Genomic DNA, 24678 nt, shown 5'->3' with positions numbered 1-24678 from the left:
TTTCTGTGTACTAGCACCCAAAACAAATATATATATATACACCATAATATCTGAAATAAATGGAGAAAATGTATAATATGAGCATAAAAGTCACATGAGGCCTTTCGTGCAACAAAACTTTGCCTATTCATCGTTGTTTTAAAAAAAATACAAATAACCAGTTCGCGCGCAAAACTTTAATGTTTCATCGACATCAATAGAAGTGAATTTGGTATCATCGTGTCAAAATTGCATATGAAGTCCCCTCAAAAGGCAAATATTTTTTATCATTTCAGAACTCACTCTATAAGGGGGGTTAATCCATCTCCTTCCCATCCCAGTTTGAGCATGTGATCGACAACTTTTAAGCTCAACTGCAAGGAACATAGATTAATTATATTTCCTTCAAATAAAACACCAAGTACAAGTCAACATATCAGATAACATCGGCAAATTGAAAAAAGAAAAAAAAACAATGAACAAACAGAATCCTTCTCAGCTTAAGGGAATCATCTATACATACGATGAGATGGTATTTTTTTTTATTTTTTTCCAAATTTAAGGGGACTCAGGAAACCATGCGAATGCATTTTATTTCTTGAAAGAAAAATGAAAATGAGATAGAGATAGAATACACTGCCACATGTCAACAAGTGCTTAGATACTTGAATAAACAATTTTCTGTAGGTCAGAAATGCAAAAGATGATACAGGGTGATTTTGATAAGAGAATGGTATGTATCCAAGAAATCTTAAAGCACACACTTCCAGACATAGATGTGCAGAAAAGTAGTGACAGATGGATAAGAAATGCAACTTACAGAAGGATCTGTGAATATTATCAATTGTCTATTTGCTGTTGACACCAAAAGATTTGTACTATCCTTATTCAAAGCGACAGTGGTAATATCTTGTCCTTGTGCAAGTTTCAACGTATGAAGGACCTGCAAAAATAAGAAACTTAATTTCGTGCATTGGTCACAAACACGGTGCTTTAGTTAAAGTTTCTTCCTTACCTTGAGAGTATAGAGATCAAAGAAGCAGATACAAGGTAAAGGTAAATCCAGTCTATTCGCTTCATCAACTTGGCAATCTTCATTCCCATGTCTTGCAAACTTCAAATCAGAGCTTCGATCATTTTCCCTAGATGGGTTTAGTCCAACCAAAGCACTACAACCATCGGCAGAAACCTCAATACAGCTAACGCTCGACGAAAGCGGAAGCTGTTTCTTAGCAATCAGGGTCCCGTTAAGAGTAAATGTGGTGAGAGTAGAAAGATACTTGTTCCAGGTCATAATAATCCCATCAGGCGATAGGCACAAAGAGTGAGCTTCAACACCAGCAAGCCTTGTAATGATTCGTCCACGCCTTATAGAATGAATCAAGACATCTGAAGAATTGGAGCATGAAGCAACAATTCCAAGGTCAGAACTAACTGCACAGCATGTTACTTCACTTAGGTGACCTCGAAGGACGTGCAAGGGGCCCTCGATTCGGCGACTTTTACTATTCCTGTCTGATGCTAAGTTGTTTCCAGTTATGGATGTGGGTGTGCCTGGATTGCTGGAAGGTTCCGAAGAACGTGAAATGGATGAACGATGTATTCTCCAGACTATAAGTGTTGTGTCTCGAGAACCAGTCACAAGATAGTTGCTGTCAGGGGATATAGAGAGGCACGTCACTGGACCAAAATGCCCTCTCGCTACTTCCAAGGTTTTTGCTCCATCGGCTGAAATCAGCTTAATGCTGTTATCTACATGCCCTCCTGCCATCATACAAGAACAACATCTTGGAATTAAAACAAAGAACGTATGGTGAAGCCACAATAATATCGGAATAAATGCCAGAACTAGCTAGAGAGCCTATGTGCAGAATTGTTTTTAGCAGGGGGCAGACCATCAAAATGTAAGTCTTGAATTAGGGAATCACACATATGCAACAGCACGTAATTTAACGAGAAGGGAACATCTTAGGCAATAATATGTCTTATTCTTTTAAAAGGGGTTTTTAAATCTGAATGTAGAATAGAAACAGCTTGGACAGTGGGCAAATAAAAAATTCCAGAAATACATACATTTATTATATGATGACAAGTAGATGTTTTCAACAGATTGCTGAAAATATGCAAGCAACTTTAGCTTATAACACGTACATCAAACCCTGTTATTGTTCTCAAGTACTCATCAAGTATCAAGGAACACTGAATTTTAGAGATCCTTTATAATATTTTAATTAAACGTTACTTGCACATTGGCATGAGATAGCACTCTCCAGAAAACTAAAACCCGTATAAGCCAAAGAATCCTAGGATTGCATGAGAGAACACTCACAGTGCCCTGACTATATGCGTTTTAAATTCAGTAGCTTATAAATCAGCCTATCAAGGAAACTTCAAAATATCAATCCAAAAACTGAAATGGATGAGAATCCTAATCACCTGTACCAAAGATGCCTAAGGTTGCATCAGATTTGGACCTAAGGATTTCGAACTGGGAGGATATCAAATGCATCAAAAGAGAAGAAATAACAAAAGCTTGAAAAGTTACTATGAAATTCAAATGGAACTCTCTAAAATAAATTGCAACGGATTTCCATTAGGCTTTATTTGGATTGAGTGGTTCAAGCTATAAGGATTTCAAATTCATAATAACAAGTCCAATCATTTCATTCCAATGAATAATTTCAAATTCCAAACTCTCAATTTGAACTATATTTTGAGCAACTGTGTTGGACTTAAAATAAAATCCACGTCACATGTGAAGTCATCAGAAATTATTTTCTCAAAATCAAAATCCTTCAAACACTCTAATGAGGCAGATGGCAGAGTCTGTGCTCCTAAACTTCCAACAACATAAGAACAATTTATCCCACAAATTTCACACTACTTTGAATTTGGAGGAATTAAAACAAAATTACTCACAAAGCACTTGTCCTTACCAGTGATTATTTCCTTGTTACAAGTGATTGAAACTATAGCACTGCTTCGGATTCCAGAAGTTGGAAATGCCAGTGCCTGTGGAAAGTGCCACTCTTCTGATCCAGAGGCCGTTGGCCCTTTAAACATTCGCATAAAAGCTCCACCAGCAGCACCTGCATCAGGTTTCCCATGCTCAAAAAGGAAAGGTGCACCCTGTCCATCAGGTGTGTTTGGTTGCCACTTATGTTGTGCTATGTGTGCTGCCGGAGCATTTACATCGACAATTATAAGAGAGTCCGAAGATGCATGAATGGCAGAAGCAGGCAGATTGCAGCGTTCCGGGTAGGGAACCATGTACGGCCTAACCTCCCTCGGATTCCGGAAAATGGTCTACGTACAAGAATACAATCAGATCCACAGTACTAGCCTCGTCTAAGATGAATATAATTATGTATACGAGTTGGAGAATGGTTATACAAGTTACTATATTCATGAAACCACAACTTTTTCATGTCTATAACTTTACTGTAACCTGGGAGTGAAAACAACTAATATTTACAACCAAAAACGAAAACGAAGTCATCTACTAATAAAGGTACTAGTTTCAGAACACGACAAGAAGATTGTAAATACTATATGGAAGCCACGCTTTCACTCATTGTACCCTTAATACAAGCGACTTAAAACAAAAATGCAGTTCTGTCAATATGTGTCCAAATAGCCTATACAAGTTCTTGTCAAACAAAATGTATAACCCACATAAACAGAGTGGTTCTTTTGAACTTCAGTCTTTCATTAGAGATTCACATGTGACATCATCAAATATTTCTATTGTCTTTTAGATTGATTATTCCAAACTCCTAACTCTAAGCACTTAAATTAAGAACAAGTTTTGGGAGGACATGGATGCAAGACAGGAAGGAGGAATAGATAAATTAAAAGCCGTTTCATAACTTAATGCATGTCCCCATTCAAATTATCAGGTCAATTCCAAATTTTGAGTAGATTTCAGAAAGTAGCTACATAATTCATTGACTTAAAATTTACAAAGGAAATTATTAAAACATTTTTAGATTTTAGTTTGATTCAATGTTACGCAGCAAGAACAGTCCAAATAAATGAATAATAATTGCACCTCACAACAGATCAAAAGGTCACCTTATTGATTCAAAAGCTATAAAGGATATCATCGTCAGGCAAAATGTGAAAATTTCATTCCAGAATCTCAATTGATAAAATATATCATACTGGAAACGTGAACAAATAGGATTCGCTACAGTTTTTTTCCCAGTTAGATAATACTTGACTTTGAATTTGAGTTTGTTGAAATCAAGCAAAGTTCGAGCCTGGTCCAACATTTTCGCAAATTGAGCACGAACTTAATTGTTCTTGTTTGATAGTCTAATTAATTCAATTATTTTTAGTTTATGCTATCACCAAAAGCGTTCATGTATTAACTCAGAATAATAAAAGCTTTGGACATCCCTCAAAAAAAGAAAAGAAAAAAAAAGCTAGTGGCTGCAAACATCTTCTCGACAACCTTCAATTTCTTAAAGGCACCAGGACTTTTTCCTTTACCAAATTTCTGACTAAACTATCAGATCTTCTGTTAATTGCCATGTGTATGTGCACAAGGAGAACAATAAAGGAAAAGAAGTGTCTAGAAGTTGGGGAATTGGAGGTACCTGCATGTGAAGAACGTCTGCCAGAGGCATCCGTTTCATGTGAGGTGTGGTTAAAAGTTGAGATGGGGTTTGGCCGAAGTACGAAATTTGATCTTGGGCAGCACGCTGTTGTACCTTTTTAAATATTTACCAAAACACAAGTAATTGCTATTTAAGTGCAGGAATTATTAATGCCAAAGGTTTGAAAAAGATGAAGCAGAAAGCAACTCACTGGATCCGATATTTTATCAATATCTACAGTTCCTTCATACGTAATATAAAAGAATACGTTATTTGCCTGAATAGCTTCTTTTCCACGTTGTTTGTATCTGAATATGTAGAAATTGTGAAAATCAGCTTAAGAAATTTTGAGAGAGAGAGAGAGAGAGAGATCATATTTTAAAACTGAGCTCAAAATACAAAGTAAAATACCCAAATATAAGATCAATCCATTCATGCAAATGTTCTGAGACATGCTCACTCTCAAGAGCCATCCGATGCTTATGGACAAAGTCAACTTCATTTTCAGCCCATGGAGGAAGTCGGACTGAGCCTGCAATGTGAAGAGACAAAATTAAAATAACAGAAAGCATTCATGTATTACTCAGAAAGCAATACCACTCTACTTTCTACTGGAAGAAAGCAACTGAAATGCATACCAAGCTTTGCACCAAGTTGTGTTGTACCAAAGTCGATAGAGTTTTCATTGGTCAAAACCTCTGAAAGATAAAATAGCTCAGGAACCTGACATCCAAAAATAGAGAAGTGGCATTATCATATCAAAAGAGCAAACACATGCTTAAATCCTGGAAAAGGCAAAAAAACAGAAAATGCCTAATAGTAGATAAAAAAAAAACAAAGAAAAATCTAAAAATCACACAAACAAGCTCAGGTTAAAGTGAAAAGAAAAGAGAGTTTATCAGAAAATTACCCCCGCAATTATATGACTATTTACAGAAAATAACCCTGAAGTTACGAATATATTGCACCTCATCAACTATCCTAAAATCTGATGTCAGCTAAGAAATCGAAAAACCAAACTTTCCTCCGGAAGTACCATTCACTAAATATCTTGACAAGAATGCCCTTGGAGCTATTTGTAATGTTTCATAGTACTCAAGGGATTAATGGTTACACTTTTATCTACATTATATGTAAAGAGGCTATATGTTAATAATCTTATATATATTTTTCTGTACATTTCTCAAATATAGAAATTTCGATAGAAACTATTTATGTTGGATTCTTCTTCCCGATGTTAAACTCCATCACAAATTCAACTAATTTAAAAAAATTAAATTACACACAAGTAGAAAAACTTATATATTCTGCACCAAGTGTAATTCAAAATATCAAACATTTCTACAAATTAAGAAGACAAAGTTTGGTTCGACAAATTAAGATGTTTACCAATTCCTTTACGTCACTCATGTCCTCAAGAACTCCATTCCAAGTTGCGGCAATGTCCAAGAACATTCTGTCAGCATGATCAAACTTGCCACCTTGAAGTTGGATGGAGAGGGTGGTAAAAGGTTCTACTCTTGTGAGGTAATACAATACCTGCCACAGAAAGAATAGCAAATCAAGCCTTCTATGCTTGTTGATTTACTACAAAAACTACCAAGGGGAGTTGAATTGAATGATAGGTCAATATTGAAATGCTCATTTGCATTGAAAAGTTCAATAAATCAAATATCAAATAACAATATAAATATCTAAATGAAGTTTCTGTGGCAATAAACTCAGCATACTGGTTGAATTTGATTTTGTTAGTTCATTTTTAACTAGTGAGAGCACCACCTAGACCCATCAACAAGTGGATTTAAACAATTAAATTCATCAGTCATTCATCACAAATGTAAAATCCATGGTTCCTCCACTAGGTCATGCTTTTCTCCATTGGAGTGGGACCATGGCATTCTCTAGATTGCATCTATAGATAAAATCAAGAATTACTTGTCAAAAGAGAATTGATGCAAATGCTATCCAACTGCCCTGGCAATTGTGTTTCAAGATTGTGGCCTGGGTGCTTACAAGAATCATAAAAATGAAAATTGGATGAATGGTCAAGTATTTGTTTCATGCACAGACACAGTCATAGTAATAATAAAGATTTCAATAAATACTGTGTGATACGTGCAAAAAAGGGAATATAAATAACGAGAGAACCCACTGTTCCAGCAGTGGAATAATGTGAGCCATAATGGAATTTGGGGATGACTGGATCATCAAAGCTGGAGTATCTCTCTTGGAATTTTTGTAGTCTTTCAGCATTCAGGGCACCAATTGGCTGCAATACAAAACGTTAGATGAAACATTGAACCATATAACAATTTCCAAACTAATTCAAATATGATCCCACCTTTGAGAGGTCTCGAAAAGAAGAAGGACTTGAAAGATCCAAATTATGTGAGCTGTAATCAGAAAGGATCCACGGGAATACAGGATACTGCACAAACAGATTTTTTTTTCAAAAAAAAAAGAAAAAAAGAAAAAAAACAGTAAGGACATCAAAGTTATTCTGTCATGATATATAATGGAGTATTCTCAGTAAACTCTTTACCTGTGTAATATCATTATAGCTGCGTCCAGCCAATGTGTTAAGCTGCATTAAATATTCGAAATTGCTAATCTGCAAACAATTAACTATTTAGCTTATTATCCACAAAATAGACAATTTAAGTTAAACAAAGTAGACCAAATAAATTGTGCTTAGGTGATTCTGCAAGCATACCTCCCACCTAGCCCAACGTTCCATAAGCTGAGTTCTTTTTAGAAGCTGTTCAGGTCTCTTCAGAATAGGATAACATAATATAAGATTTAAAATACTACATGATAAGGCTAAAGTCAAATCTCAAAACATCAAATCCAAGAGTCTAAGAGTCTGTCTTAAATGCATGTAAATTCATGTTCATTGAAGAACAAAAGACTTTCTTTGTTAGTATAAGAGGTAGAAAGACCTGAGTTGCAAGGTAGATATTATTCAAGTGAGGAGGACGGGCTTGAACAATAGCTCGATATGCATTTCTTCGTCCCTCAGTGTTCTGCAGTTAAAATAGTAAAAGAAAAAAATTGAACTGGCTGAAGAAAATCATAAGCGAAAGACTCTGAATAACATATGCGCTCACGGGACATACCCCAAAATCAAAAAAGTAATTTGACCGGTCAACCATGAACAATTCCAGTGCACTTCTTCTCAAAAGGTACCTGTCAAAACAATGATCCAATAATTCACGTACCACAAAGAAAGTCCCCTCGCCTAGCCCTCTTATCAACAGAGAAATGAACAAACCGATTCATGAATAGGAAAGGATGTAAGAGAAGAAAATTTTAAGACCTGTTCGATGGGGAAAATAACCTTTTTGAAGTCATTATGAATAGATGTTACTTATGGTTAACAAGAAATACTCAAGGAACTACAACTTTAGGAGAACTTCAAATCACAAAGTCCCTTTTTCTTATAATTATAACAATACAACCTTAAAGATTGTGAATTACAAGCAGTATTCCTGGCTTAAGGAGAACTTCTTCAAGGGTATTATCAGTTTGAAAAACAAATGTCATCTAGCCACTCACTTATACTTCTTGAAGATAGTTATTCGAACATGAAACCTTGGGGACAACAAGCAATGCTTACAAGCATGGACAAGTGGGATTCTAGGATTTAATTAAAGTTATTAGCTGAAGAGCGGACTGATTACAATAAAACAAAACCTTCAAGAGTTATAAAGAAAAAATAAAACAGAGGATTATGATTGAGTTGATAACATGCTTATAATATCACCTTCTGCTGTATACTTGGTGAACTGATGACATCAACCAACATTGATCCTTTTCTTGAACTCCATTAACACCATTGCGGTCCATGTCTCCCACAGCACTATTATCCGTGTGATCAACAATAAAATTGATGCTTCTAGTTGTTACCTGACAATATAAATCATTCTAAAACTTCAGAAATACGAAAACTGGAAAAGGTGTATCACAGTTTTGTTGGATTTCATGATAGACATCAAGCGAAACATAATTTCTCTACGAAGCGAACAGTCTGACTCGATATAATTCTGTAACCTAATACTGTCAACAGGCGGTAAATCATAAGCAAGCACTCCTTTTATTCTCCAACTACCACAGACACATCATAACCTATAGAAAGATCATTACTAATATTAAACATACAATTAATAAACAATGGTGGATGGGGAAAGAAATATGGTATCATCTGCTTATTTTTCCTGGAAAGTTTCTCCTTTTTGTTTTTAAAGGATTCCAATATTTTTAAATTTGGAATGGTCCAATGATAGCATTTGCAGCAATGTCAACATCAAAGTTAAATAAGCAACTTTCGAATCAGGATAACAGGCTAGAAGTATATGTTATGCTATTAAAGCATATCCACATTAGGCTATGTCGAACTCACTTGAAAAGTTCCTCTTAGAACCTTTAGTGGACGGACCATCGATGATGGAAGCTCAAGAATAATTCTTTCATTATGCTCAAAAGGAACATAGCCAGGGGCAACAGTTTCGGGGATCGGTGCTGAATCTTGCTCATTAGTAACTGGCGGGTCTGTGGACTCTGTCGAGGTAAATGGCTGCTCACCAGGTCCAAATGGGATGGTCTGAATGTCCCCAGGCTGTTCACCACTTGGGCTAACATCCAAATAGGCTGTGTCATGTTCGTCCTCCTCATTTCCTAACTCAGTTGAGATGGCTTCTGCAGCTAAGATGGAGGCTTTAGATGGACTTACACCTTTTTGTTTCTGTTCCATATAATCTTCATAATTCGCAGCAGCACCAAGGTGATCTGAACCTTGGTAGTTTCTACGCATAATCCTCCTCATCCTTGAAGAACTTTCCATGAAATCTAGCTTCCAGAAAACCTATCACCACCAAAATTCACAATAACACAACTTTGACTTGTAATCTTCAAATAACACAGATAAGTGCAGGCCAGAAACTTGCCTGCTTAGGATTGCACAAATCTTCACTAAGAGGCCCAAATAGACATTTCATCTCTATCAAGCAGTGGATAAGCTTGCGCCATTCACGTATTCCAGTGTATAATCGGTGGTGAGCTATTACATCAACTTGCGACCTCCTGTCGATCTAAAACCATGAAGGAAATTTCAGGTAATTGTGAATTGTAACTTCACAAATACAGATAGGTTGTCATTAAGGAATGCAATACCTCAGATCGCTGCATGTTCCTAGCCAAAGCTAAACTTCCGACAAGGACGGCAATATACTTGTAGGAAAGGGCATTGAAATCCTTGGCATACACAGATTTTGAGTCCACAGATTGTAAGCATTCCATCCATGCAACTCCCATAGCTTCAGAAGCATTCCATCTCTTTACGCGTTCAGCATCACTTGTACTCCGACGCTGCGCTGATGTAGCCATTGCCACGGCACTGAGACCTCTCCCTGAGCCAATTTTTGCATTACGCTCAAGGTCTCTCGCAGCAGCCAATGCAGCTGCTTTTGCAGCAGCCTTGTCCTTTGGAACGGCTGGCGATTTGTTCGGTGACTCTAAAGGTTTCTGAAAGCTTGAAAATGTATGGAGTCTAGTGGTTTTCCGCTGAAGTAATGATGAGTCACGCCGGAGATGTGAGGCAGTTGGAGGAGCGGTGGTTTCTCCACCAGCAGCACCAGCTGCAATCATTGCTAATGCTAACGCAGCAGGAGGTGAGGCAAAAGAAGCAGCCCAGCTAGGCGATATCATAGCAAGAGCAGCCTGAAAGATATCAATAAATGTCTCAGGTATTGAATGGAATGAGGAATGCATTATTATATAGAATGAGAGTCAACATTACAATCAAAGGAGAGAGTGTAGCCATTTCTAGAAAGGTACAGATTCTAGTGCACATACACAAGAATAAATCAGGTATTATCCTGTGAAAGTGAAAGAGACCAACTTCCATATATTAAAAATAGAATCGGATAACCACCTCAACAGGTAAAGCATCTGCAGCCAAGGCACGGTCGTCAGCAACAAGGGGATTTACACCATCTGCAGTAGCAAGTTCGTGAATCCCTGCCAATAGAGGCCGCCATCTTCTTAGAACAGCAACAAAAGGAGGTAAGATGGCCTCCAGATATTGTTTGCGTACAGGACTTCGGTCCTTCCCAATAGCGTGCCACACCTGCAACATGAATGAATACTAGCATCACAGCATGCCTAATCTCAACATTTACAATTATGCAAGCTAGGTTATGAACATGCATGATACAGAAGCACCAGTAGAAAAAAAAAACTTCCTAGAGAAGGGTGACCGAATATATAAACAAGAGCAGCCTAACAATAGTATAAAACTGACCTCAGAATATAGGACACATGATGCAACCAAAACTCGCTGCCTCTTTGTCTCGGCAATTGGCATGTTCAAGATAGGAGACAAAACACTGTACGCATCAACTGTGTGTCAGCTCATGTTTAAAAATACAATGAAAACCATGACAGAAATTGCAGTATGCTTGTAGCACATATAAAAGAAACCAAAGAAGCGTGATCCCTTCACATCATGAAAATCTTCACCGAACTCATGTCTTAATATGACTTCTAAGAGCAAAGGATTAGTGATGTTAAGCCATAGTTACTACTATTCAATCAACAAACACTCTTTCTGCAGGCCAGATGGCAAGAGAACATCAGATTGATGGATGGACTGTACCGAGAAATTTGCATTGTCAAGACGATATTTTTGCAACACAAAGCAAACATAACACAAATTTAACTATCAGCATGAAAAAAGAACCTTAATGATAATAGGAAGATTTTTTGCATTTGCAATACTATATCTGGTGATTAGAATGGCAGCAGAATTTGATAGTCAAGTTGATTAGAATGGTTGACATAAATGGTACCTCCAAAGCAACGCGGATCGTGGCTTTCTAGGCATTCTGGTGTTTTTGTCAAAAGATGCAGCACGATTAGTGTGTCGACGTAAATCCTCCATTAACCCATCTTCAGTACTTGCATGCCTGATTAGCATATGGTTTTCACCATCATCATCCTCCCTTAATGACACAAGCACCATACGGAGCATACAGAGAAATGGTTGGTCGCTATCCAATAACTGGTAAAGTGATGACATGCCTCCCATCCCAGTACCAGACCCTCCACCAATACCCAGACCCCCACCAAGTCCGGACTCATCTAATAGCAAAGCTTGAAGCATGGCAACAGACTTCTTTACTAGTGGAAGTTCAATCCAGTTTCCATCAGCATCCTTCTCTAATGCAGATTTCCAAGATTCCCGACCACCGCCACCTCCACCGAATAATGATGCCTCTAGTGGAAGTCCAACACCATACCACAATCGACTTCTGTATTTCCATCCTTCAGCTAAATCTATGACACAGCTTCCATATGACACAAAAGCACAGGAAACTGATTCATAAGGTTCTGCTGCCGCTGCAGCAGTCAGTCGTTCCATTACAGCTGTTGAAATTTGCCCATTAGCATCAGCCATTGCAGCAAGAACCTAATCCAAAACAAGAAAAAAATAGTTTACAAGTCAGCATGACTAAAGCTAGAATGTGTACAGAAAAGGCATGTTTATTTATCTTGTACAAAGTTAAGCACCAAAGCTGCAATTTCTTTTTTGGACACACAAAGACAGGATAGTAAACAAACTGACAGAAAGACATATTTCAATGACATACATGTTAAGATCAAACATAGATAATGTGTCACACAAAGTCTGCGAGAAGGCAAATACTTGCTATTGGAGCATAGTCATTCTGTTTGACAGCAGTTGATAAGGAGAATAAACAGTATTTGTCTCATGTGATGAAATTGGATACAAAGTGGAACAAGAAAATAATGGTCATAACATATGCTATTATTTATCTTGGTGCCACTCAGATATATCTCATGACCAGATTTACTCGAATACTCACATTAAGAGGGAGTCCTCCAGATTCACTAGATGATGAATTACGAGATGTAGTTTCTCCATCCTGTGTACTCGTAGAATGGCCGCGTGCAGGCAATACATTTGAAAGTGGGGACACAGTTGTAGTTGGCAAACATGAAGCACTGTAGAGTTTGCTTTGTAACCGCAAATGATCCTCAACAAGCATTAAGATCACAATTGCATTCTCAACCAAAGCCACAGAGAGCTGAGCAGCATTCTCTGCTCCAATCTTTGCATCTTTAGGTGCCAATCCCTCAGCTGCCACACCAGCAGCTGCTGCAGCAATAACCTGAGTCTGAAGCAATAGAAAAGTTAGGATGCTGACGTTTGTGTAGCATTACAACAATAATAGTAATAAAAAACACAGAAGAACATAATACTAATCCTTTTCAAAAACATAAAAGAAAGTAAAGAGCTATACAAAAGAAGAATAAAATTGATCCAAAGAGACAGAGGCATCATGTCAAAGGCAAGGAAAATCTGAGTTAAAGAATAAATGATTGCTAGTTTGTTTAAGATGTAAAAATGATTATTATTTACTAGGAGGGCTGAATCTTTTAGTGGATTACCCCCTGGTTTAACCTTTGAGGCTTCTAAGGCAGGCAGAAGCCTCATTCATAATGGAAGGTAAGAGAAGCCCATATATGGGAATTGCATACACTATTGACACAATATGAATTAGGTCATCAAGTGCCGAGATCAACTACACGGCCAAGGGAAAAATTTATGCCTGTTCTAGTCTGATATGCAAATCATGTTAAAAGTTTACAGATACCTTAGCTTTGGAACTATTACACTAACCTCCCCGATATGCAGTTGTGTTGCTCAAACTCGGGTAGAGGTTTCAGATACCCCAATGACTACGTTAGTTTAAGTGTTCATAACAAGCCAAGTTCTAGAATGAAAGACTAGGTCTGAAACTGACAGGATTTTAGATATAGGTGGTCAACAATATGGTAATCTGTCATAAATACATATAAACATATTCCCTGTAGAGTAACAGAAAAATGATAAAATCGGCAACTCATTGAAAAATCTGGATGTTTACTAGTAAAGAGTTGGTGTAACTCATATTTTTAGACTAATGTCGAGGTGCACAGAACCATATTCATTTTCAATTTAGGGCAGAAGATCATTCATGTCATTAAAAGAAGAATATTGAAGTGGAAGTGGCAAAATAGCATAGGACAGCCAGCTCTAGAAACTAAACATTAGAGTGTAAACACAGAGCTGAAACCAATACGAACTAATACATGGAGAAACCTAAACAGAAATTGCCACAGCAAAAATCTAAAAACTACCTGAGCTAGCAATTCTCTGGCAGCGAAGTCCAGCAAACCACCTAATAGCCGTCTTTTGAAAATGGGCAATGACTCCTCTCGTCTGTAAAACAAAGTATCAGCCTCTGGAAACTCTAATATCACATTCACAATAATTTGAATTTCCTCATAACATATCAGTTGGTCATGAAGTGTCTATATCAGCATATTGTTTGCCTTGGCATGTTACTATATCCTTAGACCAATATGTTGAGAAACAAAAATACAAGTTTAACCTCACTGAAGTTATTATTCACCAATTGTTTTTAAATTGCTTTACATGATGGCCTCGTGACACGCAAGCATACAACAGGGATACAGGACCCCCCCCCCCCCCCCCCCCCCCCCCCACTACAAGAAAGAGACAAGTACCATTCAACCAAAAGGTTAGCAGTTATTATGCACCAAAAGTTCTTAACGAAAGAGTGCTGAACTTATGGATCACAAAGATTTCAGAAAATCCAATCTTACACTACAAGCTTAAGAGTAGAATTATCTAGGCAATACCTGATCCTTAATTCTCCAGTGCTAGAACCACCAACCATAGACAGCCATTCTGCACAATGAATTGTAGCTTCAATATCCTGTTACAGTAATGACCAAATACATGAATGAAACTCAGAAATTTCAAGCTGAAGTTGGAAAAAATTATAAGCTCAGCCAAAAGAAAAATAATACGGGCAAGAAAAGGACAGATTATATTTCGGGACCAGCAAATTTAACCATCTGATAAACCTCAGTGCTCAATTTAGCGCAGTCGGAGAAAAGAAATAAAGTTCAGAGAGAGAAAAGAGAAAACAAAATGCTAAGGTTTTATCTGTATAAACTCTAATGATTCCCCCAAAGATTACATTTGAGTAGGAACATAAGTTCCCGCTATTACACTTACCTTGATTTTCATTTCTTGTCATGACTAGAGGTTGTTGAAGATTATCAAACAAGACATTATTATGTTTATGGAGTTATTCTAGTCAAGTTCACAACTTTGTCAACTTGCAGAACAGATAACTTAAAGAACAACCATTACAGCAGGTGTTTAACCAAAAACATTCCTAAAGAATTTTATCGTCTAATTTAAGTTAAAGTCTCCGAGGACTTTCCATCATCATGTTATCCATAATCTCAATCTCGATCAGGCTTCCAACATATGATTCACAACCAAAATGTAAATCGGAGTATATTAAGCATGCTACAAGCATCAACTGTAAATGTGATAACACATCTTGCTCCAATTATGTCATTGAAGCAATGCCTGCTTTCTGTGGAGTTCCTAAATATAAAATGATTCACATCACTAACAGCTTAATCTTCTAAATGAAGTGGTCATCAGCATGGTATCACCATTTAGAAAAGTTTCACGTTCAATGCTTCATTAAATAGTATGGCTTCCAGTGAGGGGGGTTCTAGAGTTGCTAGATATTAAATGATTCACATAAGTAACAAAAAACAACAACTTTTAGGTGAAGTGCTTATTCAACGTCTTTGTTGTCGTATGATTGCTTGAATTTGTCGCCACATATTACAGATGCCTTATTCTCATCATACTCAATAATCAGGATACTGCCGTCAAGTACGTCAAGTTATCACCCTTGCTCGTGTCCTAATAATGCTAGTTATTCAAACAATTAATTTTGTATTTACAAACATTGATGGCAAATATAGGAGTATAATACAAAGAAAAAATGTCAAATATCATTAACCTTCCATCCATCCGTCTGGCAATGAATGTTTAACATAATAATATAGGGGTATAATACAAAGAAAATAAGTGAAAGATCATTAACCTTCCATCCATCCTTCTGGCGCAACGAATGCTCTAACATAATAATCAGGAAATTGTGTATAAAGTCTTCTACATCTCTCAAGCTGGATTGATTCAAATTTTTAGTTCCGGTTGTCTGCATAAAGAGCAGAATATGTGAAAAAAGGGCATAACAGAAGAAAGGCCACACATAAATATCATATCCACCATTAGCTGGGTTGATGGTGCTACCTCATAGTTAGATATGAGAATCTCCAAAATCCACTCAGGCCATTCGTCCATTTTTGTCAGGCTACTTCTATTTTCTGGATGACTGCAAGCCAAAATCAGAAGATCCTGAAATCAAATAGAAAGTATAAGAAGACATCAGCAGGGCTATTGTAAGGCAATATTATTTTAGCATTTAATTGACGTATTTTTTTCCACATAAGCATAAACCTAGTATATACCTTACATTCCACTTTCTATGTTACAACTTTATAGAGTCAGGTTAAAAATATTAACTGCAAATAATGGAAGACAGAAAATCGAAATATTGCACAAGATAACCAACTCATAATCTAACATATCACGAGTAGACAAAAAGACCAAAAGGTATCATATAACAAGGAATTAACGAATAAAATCCCAGTATAAGCCTGTGAAAGAGAATGATCTCCAGCACTAGCATTCTTCATTAAGAAAAGTCAAGCAATTATTATAGCCATGCTATTCAACCAGACTGTACACTTCTAGTATCAAAGAAATATCACAAATTGGCGTCATGTTTTCCTTGCTAAACTAGTACACATTTAACCGCCCTCTCCAACACCACTGACCTTTTCCAACCCAGTAATAGCTGACATGCCAAATAGACAGCCACAGAAGAAACAGAAAAGAGAAAAGAAGTGGGAGAGGGAAGAGTTTCAACCAAAATTAGGTTGTTTAGTCTGAAACCAAAGTAATCATAGCAAAGTTGCATGACACAGTTAATAATACCTGTAGTGCTCGGCTTTGCAATGTTGTTGATGCGTATGGAAGAGAACGAAGCAGAACTAACAGAATCTGAAAGTGCTCGAAACGATGACCTGAATCATGGAAGTTTAATCCATCATCTGCTGAAGACACGTTTATCTGAAAGGCAAAGAAGACATTTCAGAAACTCAAGTTAAGCAGTTTTCCCAAACATGTCCATAATGCAACCATGTTTAGTAACTCCTACATTTAAAGGAGCATAAATATCTAAGGCATATTTCTATTAACTAGTAATCGTCGACATCGTTCAAGCATTACGGATGAATGGATCTGATGAGAAAATTGAAAGAAACAAATTTGAAGAAAATAAAAAAATGATAGAAGATATCCAAATTTTATCTAGAAATGTTGCTAAAGATGGTAATAGTTTTGCTCTTACAGTATGAGCATGATATCATACAAAAAAAGAAAAAATCAAGGAATCTAGTAAAACCATTTAATATCCAATAGCAGCCAAGCTATTTTGCAAGGTATTTGTCCTATAATTGTGTTAGTCCATAAAGAGGTAACTTTTCTCACAAAAGCCAATTTATACAATTGATTGGAAAAAACCAGAGTCCATTATGGCCAAAAATACTCCAATATATATCCCAAAAATGTCAGTCAGAGTATTAAACTGACATTGCCAAATCAAACAGAATTCACTTTAAAACAAAAAACAATACACGACAAAGAATACTGACATACCGAGGCAGCCAGTAATGCCGTGTACACATTGCATGTCATAAGCCGGTTAGGTGCTGCTTGGAAGGCCTTTTGTAGACCAAAAAGAAGGAGAGAAACCTTATCATCAAACATGGTACCTCCTCCCTCAAGCATATCGAGAATGTTGTTTTTCACATCTAGAAGAGGAGGTGAATCAAATTTCAAATGTCCAGATATCACTAAAGCACCCAAGAGGTTAATTATCCCTACAACGATACCGTCACTTTTGTCAATATTATACACATTATTTCGTGCATTTTCAGCACTTATTGAATAACTTATACCACCCAGGTTTCTATTGAAAGGATTTTCAGAGATGGATGACATCCTTTCAATGTTAGATACAATAGGACCTGTAAAATTCTCAGTTTCACGAACATTCTCATGTAAATTCAAATCTCGCCTCTCCAAGGATCCCCCATCACTATGACCAATTTTTGAAGAAGCTACTTCTGAATCATCTACATCTGTGTTGATGGAGGCTAAAGCCTCATCATGTTCGGCTAACACCTCTGGAACATCACAGTCTCCAGCTTTTGTTTCGCGCTGCAACAGAACTAAAAGTGTTTCTATGCCACCACATGATATAAATGCCTCAGCAAAGGTTTGAGCCCTGGATTTATTTGGCTGAACTACCAACCGGTAAATGAGATGCAACACCCTGGCAACCTAAAAGGAGAGTTAACAAGAGAAGATTGTCAGGCATGGTTCTCTATGTTTTTAGGATGACAATGATATATCTATCAATTCATGCAAGTACTTGGGGATGATGACAAAATATTTGATTGTATTAACTGCCACAAAAAAATTAAAAAAGAAAAAAAGAAATTTAACATTGTAATTGTTTCATGAATCTGCAACGTTTGCATTTTCATTTTAGGCATTAACCACATCATTTCTTAAAATAGAAGGTATAGAAATGGCGTGAGAAAATAACTGAGAGACACATATGTATTGTTTCATTTAAGACGAGACACGTTCTCAATCAACAGTGACCATTTACCTGATTTGATTGGGGACAGTCAACCATGAAACCCAACAAACAGCGGACATCGTCTGCTGCCAACGATGGTGGAGCTGCCACAACTAATAGTTCAATAACCACTAAAAGTTCATCAACTAAAGCATTCACTTCGCCAACAAGATGGCCATCCTTACTCGTCGAAAATGTATTGACAGAGTCACTTTCACGAACAATCCAATAGCATCGCCTGCAACCATCTAGAAGCATCTGGATAGCATTAGCATCTCGCATTACCGATGACTCGGTGAAAACCATATCAGCAAGTGATGACAAGAGTTTCTTTTGCAGTCCATAACTGCATAATCTCCAAATTTTCAGATCAAGTAGCAATGTACTGAAAAGTTGCACTTTGAGTGTATGGTTGAACTTCTGCGACTGACATAAAGAGACAATAGCAGCAACAAGTTCTTCATCTCCATCACGCTCAGAGGTGTCGGGTGAAGACAAAGTTTGCAGGAGATAATTCAAGATCCGTGATAATATTTCAGGGCCTCTACGGCGACACAACTCTTCATTGTTTCCTGGGTGCCTAATGGCCAAAGAGATAATTCTGAATATGGGAGCAGCAAGCGCAGTTGTGGCCAAAGACGAAGAATGGTGACTTCGACGTGGCTCCAGACTATTCTCATGCACATCACTAACTACCAATGGAAGCAAGAATAAGGGACCTCCATGAGCCAAGGCCCAGAGAGCTTCTGTTGGGCGCATTCTTGTAGCAACATGCACTTGACCAAGAACCTCTGCAGGCCTTCGGAGCATCCCTGAAATGGAGACAAAGACTGTCCGTTAAGGAGAAGACGCAAGCTAAGTGGTTATCAATGCAAAAGAAAGATGAAAATAATACTTCCTCCTACTAAGCATAGAAGCCAACCCCAGAAACAAGTCTACAAATTCAGCAGCCTCCATATGACAATAAAAATATGCATACTCAAGGAAAGCATATATTACAAAAGAGCATGAAACATAGTGTATGTGTAGAAAACAAATACGTGAGGAAAGACTCGCCAACCCACAAGGAGAAAAATTGAGTCCTTTGTAATCTTGAAATCTTACCTACTTAGTTTCAAATATCCTACAACCGAAACACACACATATGCACACACACAATTCATATAAGAGAAACAAACAGCATCAGCTTATCATAATAATTACAAAATTTATTTTATATAAGATTTTTCAAAATAGTATTGTATATATGTATATATATATATATATATATATATATATATATATATATATATATATATATATACCTGCAGCACCAGAAGGAGAAGCATCTGGACAGTAACGTCCACTGAGCAAGTTCGGATGGTACAGTAGATGAAGGCATCCAGCAATTTCAGTATCCAGAAGAGCACTATCCCGTGCCATTTTTTGAATGTGTTCATTTGTTGCTAACCAAGGGGATCCAGCACCACTGCCAAATGAAGGCAGCACATCTCCTCCTCTATTAGCCAACCGTGCCATCCTTTCTGGCCCAATAGGTTCCTTGAATATATACACAGGGCCCATCTCAGCAAACAAAGGGCACTGGCGTCTGCGACGCTGTAATCCAGCCATAGTTGGAGGGGGATTAGTCCCAATGCAGCAAAATGCAAGTGGCTTAGAAATTCTCGGAAAATCAAAAGGACGACTTTCATACAAGGAACCATCAACATACAACCTCATCTCACTTTCTGACTTTCCGAGGAGACCCTGTTTGCAAGTGTGTTCAAGGCCAACAAAATACCAACATTGTGGCTTGAATGCGTAAGTAAAATGTAGAGAAGCTTTCTTTCCCTTTCCACTTCCACATTCAACAACTAAAAATTGTGCATGAAAATATGCTTCCATCCCATGATTGTCAGCAGATAAGAAACTGAACAGCCGAGGCATGTGTGCCGTGCCTTCCCCAGCTAATGCGCTAGCAGCTGCAGCTGCTGACATGGGAGATGCTTTCCCTGATGTGGCAGCAGCAGCCATTGCAATTGCAGCAGCAGTGGTTGCTGTACTTATATTATCTGCAAATGATTCGATGTAGATCCAAGTTGCAAACGCAAATCCATTGATAAAAGGCCATCTGCTCTCCCCTGGACCTAACAGACCCGAGCTTTCACCATCAAACTCAAAAGTACTCGCTGGACCCCTGACCTCTTTTCCACCCATGGCTTTCTCCAACGAATTTAATAAACGAGCTGACCACGTCGTAGGGAGAGTTCTATTAATGACTTCAAGCCAGCAGTGCAGATCACCTGGGGTAAGAGAATGCCCAGCTAAGTACTGAATGCAGTAGCAGAGAGGAGTCCCATCCCATTTAATTTTCTCCTTTGAAGAAATATCCTGAACAAATATTCTCTCAGCAGAGCGAAGTAGTACTCTCAGTAAACCAGCCAAAGAGCACATTGCTCTGTTCCTTGTGCAAGCACGCAAAATAGCTAGCAATCCTCTCACCATCCGAGTCCTAGGAGACATGAGACCCCCAAAATCCCCAATGTCAGGAAGCCAAGGAATGAGCTCACCTGCCACTATAGCAGCCCTAGAGTTCAGCATCACACTGGGTGGATTATCCTCATCCTCTTCAAAAGACTCAACACCTCCCATAGTGGCAAGAAGTGAATCGACGACTAAGTAAGACATAGCAACAGCCTCACCATCTCCTCCAAAATTCTCAGCACCACTAACAACATTTTTCAGCTTCTCCAAGCTTTCAGCCTTCCCCATTATAGCTGAATCTACTAAATGCAAGAGCTCTGGAGACACATTAGGCATGACCTGCTTAGGCTTGGGCTTTTGAGGTGAGTCGGCAGGAGAGTATCCACTATCTCCATAAAAATGCATAGCAGAATCAAGACTAGCTGAAGATGAGGACTCTTTGAGGTCATAATTGGAGTTTCTCTCAGGCCCAGGGCTTGAATAGCGGTTGTGATGTACCTCTGCGTCAGGGGGAGAATCAAACCCAGATGTGTCAACACTTGCGAAGGAGAACTCAAACGCATCCTCATTTTCAATAGACGAATGTCTCAACTCTTCAGGACTTAATGACTGATTTATTTCCTTACCATTTTTATCCTGATCTTTTAGTGAAACAGGCTCAAAAAGACCATCTTCTAAAACAGGAGAAGCCGAATCAACTCCTTTTAAAACATTTTCAGCACTCACATTATCTACATAATTAATAGGTGTTTCTGCATTTGAAGCTTTAGATATCGCTATATTATCATCTAAACCAGTGCTTTCTTTCTGCTTCTCATGGTTCTTCCCAGAAATATCTTTATTGTCCCCTGTTTCTTCTTCTTCCATTCCCAAAAATTTCTGCAATAGGAGTAACAATAACTTTGTTAATTTTCTACGTGCACAGTTTCAAATCACTCGAGATTACACCAAACTGTAGCACTAAAAGAACAGTTTTAGTGAAGTGGAAAATGCCAAGACTCATTCAAGAATCCTCAACGCTAGGATTATTCTGGCGAAAGTAACCGTTATTATACACGAGCTGCAATACCTGCTTCTGAAACCGGCCATTCTCCTCCATCAAGAGCCTATTCAGGCCTGTCAGCTTCCTGTTTACACCCCAAAGCCTCGAAGCTTCTTTCTTTTGCTTCTCTCCGCATCTGCATCTTCGACAAAGAGATTATTTCAAGATCCGGCCTTCCCACACAAAAAAAAAACTTCATCTATAGAAATCTCACAGGCATAGACAATGGGCGAAAAATGAACAAATTATTAAAAACCAACTATTCCAACAAACAATCCTTGCAAATTAATTATTCGTACCCGTATGCCCCCAAGTAGCGCACCGATCAAAAATCAATGTCGTCGTTTTTTTCACCCAACCACCTCTCCCCAATGCCGACGAATCGCCGCTGCCAATGCCGCCTAATCGTGTGAGAAAATCAGTGTCGTTGTTCTCACACAGCCACCTCTGCCAATATCAACCAATCGCCGCTGCCAATACCGACCCAATCGCCGCGGCCAATATCTCCGAATCGCCTAAATTAATTGCGTCCGTGTTGGGGATGTTGAAAACGGTGATGCGCTGCAGTGTTCGGAAATTTTTGATTTGGAGGAGAAACTCAATTTCAGAAAATGACGTATCCGTGTTGTGATGAAGAAGCCAACAAGTCTTTTCTCTTTTTTTTTCTTTCTTTTTTTTTCTTTTTTGAAGAAAAATAAGCTAAGAAGTCGTTTGATGGTTCTTTAATGCAACATGGTTTTATTTGATGTAATAAATTAGTATTATACAAATTAGAATTTATGAACTAAACACATGAAGTTTAGATTACGATTGTAGAATTAGTATCCTAATTAGAGATTAAGAATTTAATTTTAACTATACTCGAATTTGTAAAGTTTCAATTCAATTAATTTTAGTATTTGGTTTTAAAGTATGGTTACACTTGTACCTCGTTTTAATTTAGGGCAAAGTTTACTTTGAACCCTGAATTATGGGGTGTGTCTCAAACGCACCCCTCATTTCAATCAATTTTATATTTGCTAACCCAAATACTAAAACACACTAACCTCCTCTCCAGCCTCTTCAGTATAGTTAGAGTTTATTCACAGGTCCGATGTTTCCGTTCAGAACCTGATAGTAAGAAAGCATTTAGGTCAAGTCCTTAAGGGCTACCCGAGGTGCATCACATCTCCGTTTCCACAACTCGAGCTACATTTTCCTAAAATCAAACGAGAAAATCCTCTCTCGTGTTCATTCCCACTTACAATCGATCCAACTGTTGGACAAACAATCGAAAACATTTAATACATGAAAACATAAACATAATAATAAAACAACAAATAGATCACAGATTTGGAAATCAAAATCAATACATACAAGGTTTCATTTCCCTAAAAAGCAAATGCTCAGTTCATTACAAACATAGCATCAAAATAATAACATGTGAAAGCGCCCGCATGGGTGTAGCTCAATTGGTTCCGGAGGTGGTAAGTTGGTGCAAGGTCCTAGGATCGAATCCTGGCAGCCGCAGTGTGGGAATTTCAACTCCAATGAGGGTTGGTTCCTTGTGGGCACCAGGTCCGGGTCCGCTACCTTAACGGGCCGTTGAGTTACCATGATTTACATTCCCTCATCAATCCTTGTCGGACCAAGGGATGAGGGCCTTGGGGGCGAGGGATTTCGCCTTTTGGTGCAAGAACACGAGAAAGCATAAACTAAACGTAAAAAAAATCTTATGAAAAACCCTCGTCGAAACCCTCGTCAAAGCTTCCCGCGAAGAACATGCAAAAACCGAAGAAAAGTCGGAGAAAAACGAAGAAGAAGTCAAGCCATCGAAAAATGAAGAAGCCTCATTCTATTTATAATGGGTTTGCAAAATAAAAATATCTTGCCTCGAAAAATGTGCACTACAACGCCATATCACGGTACGGAAATGGTGGATTCCGATCTAGGTCTTGATAAAAAAATGAGAGACCCCCTAAATCGGGATACATGAAGGCTGGATCGCGATCTAGCATTTGCATCAACTTCAAACACTATTTTGACCCTTTTTCAGGTCGAATTTGACAAATATGCATTTCACGGGGGTTGTAGCCCTCGCAATTGACTTTCTAAATCCGTTGAATGAGCTCAATCGGAGGTCATATGAGACAGTTATGCGTCAAATACCGAACATTGTCATAATCCTCTAGAATGCAATTTTTCACTTGTTTGGTTTGATTATCGGCTTCGCATCAAAATCGTTTCTTTACCTAAAATTGAAATAAAACAAAAGGAACATAATATATACAAATAAAGCCGAAAACTCGGACCTACGAAGACCAAAACTCGAAGATTCGATTAGTAAAATTCGTGCAAAACGAACACTTATCATAGGGTTTGGAGTGAGGTCTTGAGGGCGTAGATCCTACGCCATCAATAATAAAGACAATTATGTCTTATACGTAAATGGATAAATACCTTGCTCTTATAATAGTCCGATAAGATAATATTATCGTCAAACTTCATCTTGCCCATCAGGTCGCGATCCTGCGGCAACGCACTTTCTCGCAGGACCCTTCCAATCTCTACAGAGTCCTCACGTTCAGCAAAAGAGAACCCCTCGCAAACGGGAACATGTTCGAGCTGGGCTTTCGCTTGGGAATCAGAACTGGTTCCAATTGGGGCAGAAGATTTGGGAACAGAACTAGCCCGACTTCCTTTCCGCGACGAAGTCGCACGATCAACACCCTTTTTCCTCTTCTCAGAGACCTACATCTCCGCCACCACCATCACGTCATTAATAGATGTAGGCACCAGATCGCATTTATGGTCGGGAATTATCGGTTCAGTGAGCCTCTCAGACAAAGCTTCAAAGGCGTCGGCATCACCATAGAAAAGCTGGCAGATATTCATCCATGTATATTAAGTGAACATAAATGATTAAGCAAGAACAAGAGAA

The 24678-nt window shown here is 38.1% G+C and overlaps 1 protein-coding gene across 2 annotated transcripts; it reads right to left on the bottom strand.

Annotated features, from left to right (window-relative positions):
- On the bottom strand, positions 1–22510 carry LOC105953608 (WD-40 repeat family protein / beige-like protein). 2 transcript variants are annotated; one of them, XM_012977282.2, is made up of 33 exons: positions 22058–22510; positions 21786–21894; positions 19558–21595; positions 18284–19065; positions 17263–17949; positions 16540–16674; positions 15793–15897; positions 15584–15697; positions 14307–14383; positions 13782–13863; positions 12464–12775; positions 11426–12045; positions 10879–10963; positions 10510–10704; positions 9750–10295; positions 9524–9667; positions 8980–9441; positions 8344–8486; positions 7697–7766; positions 7520–7603; positions 7294–7350; positions 7123–7191; positions 6922–7008; positions 6733–6849; positions 5970–6119; positions 5219–5303; positions 4992–5112; positions 4792–4888; positions 4581–4694; positions 2916–3285; positions 995–1743; positions 800–922; positions 1–353 (listed from the first exon to the last, which is right to left on the bottom strand). In XM_012977282.2, exons 2-33 carry the CDS (start codon positions 21813–21815, stop codon positions 279–281), a joined length of 8925 nt encoding a protein of 2974 aa, XP_012832736.2. In that variant the 5' UTR covers positions 21816–21894; positions 22058–22510; the 3' UTR covers positions 1–278. The 2 variants fall into 2 exon arrangements, with proteins under 2 accessions (XP_012832736.2, XP_012832737.2); XM_012977283.2 differs by having other exon boundaries at positions 21786–21900; positions 22058–22402.
- Between the last annotated feature and the right edge of the window lie 2168 nt (positions 22511–24678).

The sequence above is a fragment of the Erythranthe guttata genome, chromosome 6 (assembly GCF_056151865.1).
Source record: "Erythranthe guttata isolate IM_541 chromosome 6, IM_541, whole genome shotgun sequence".
Taxonomy (NCBI): Eukaryota; Viridiplantae; Streptophyta; class Magnoliopsida; order Lamiales; family Phrymaceae; genus Erythranthe; species Erythranthe guttata.
This window is presented reverse-complemented; position numbering and strand designations above follow the sequence as displayed.

Bases quoted from the DNA above. Each gene is read 5' to 3' on its own strand.
- LOC105953608 (XM_012977282.2), bottom strand. From the start codon at position 21,815: ATGGAGGAGAATGGCCGGTTTCAGAAGCAG. The intron at 15,698-15,792 runs GTAGCACCATCA...CTCTTTATGCAG, and splicing joins TTCTCATATCTAACTATGAG to ACAACCGGAACTAAAAATTT. The intron at 7,009-7,122 runs GTAAAGAGTTTA...CTGTTTGTGCAG, and splicing joins GCTATAATGATATTACACAG to TATCCTGTATTCCCGTGGAT.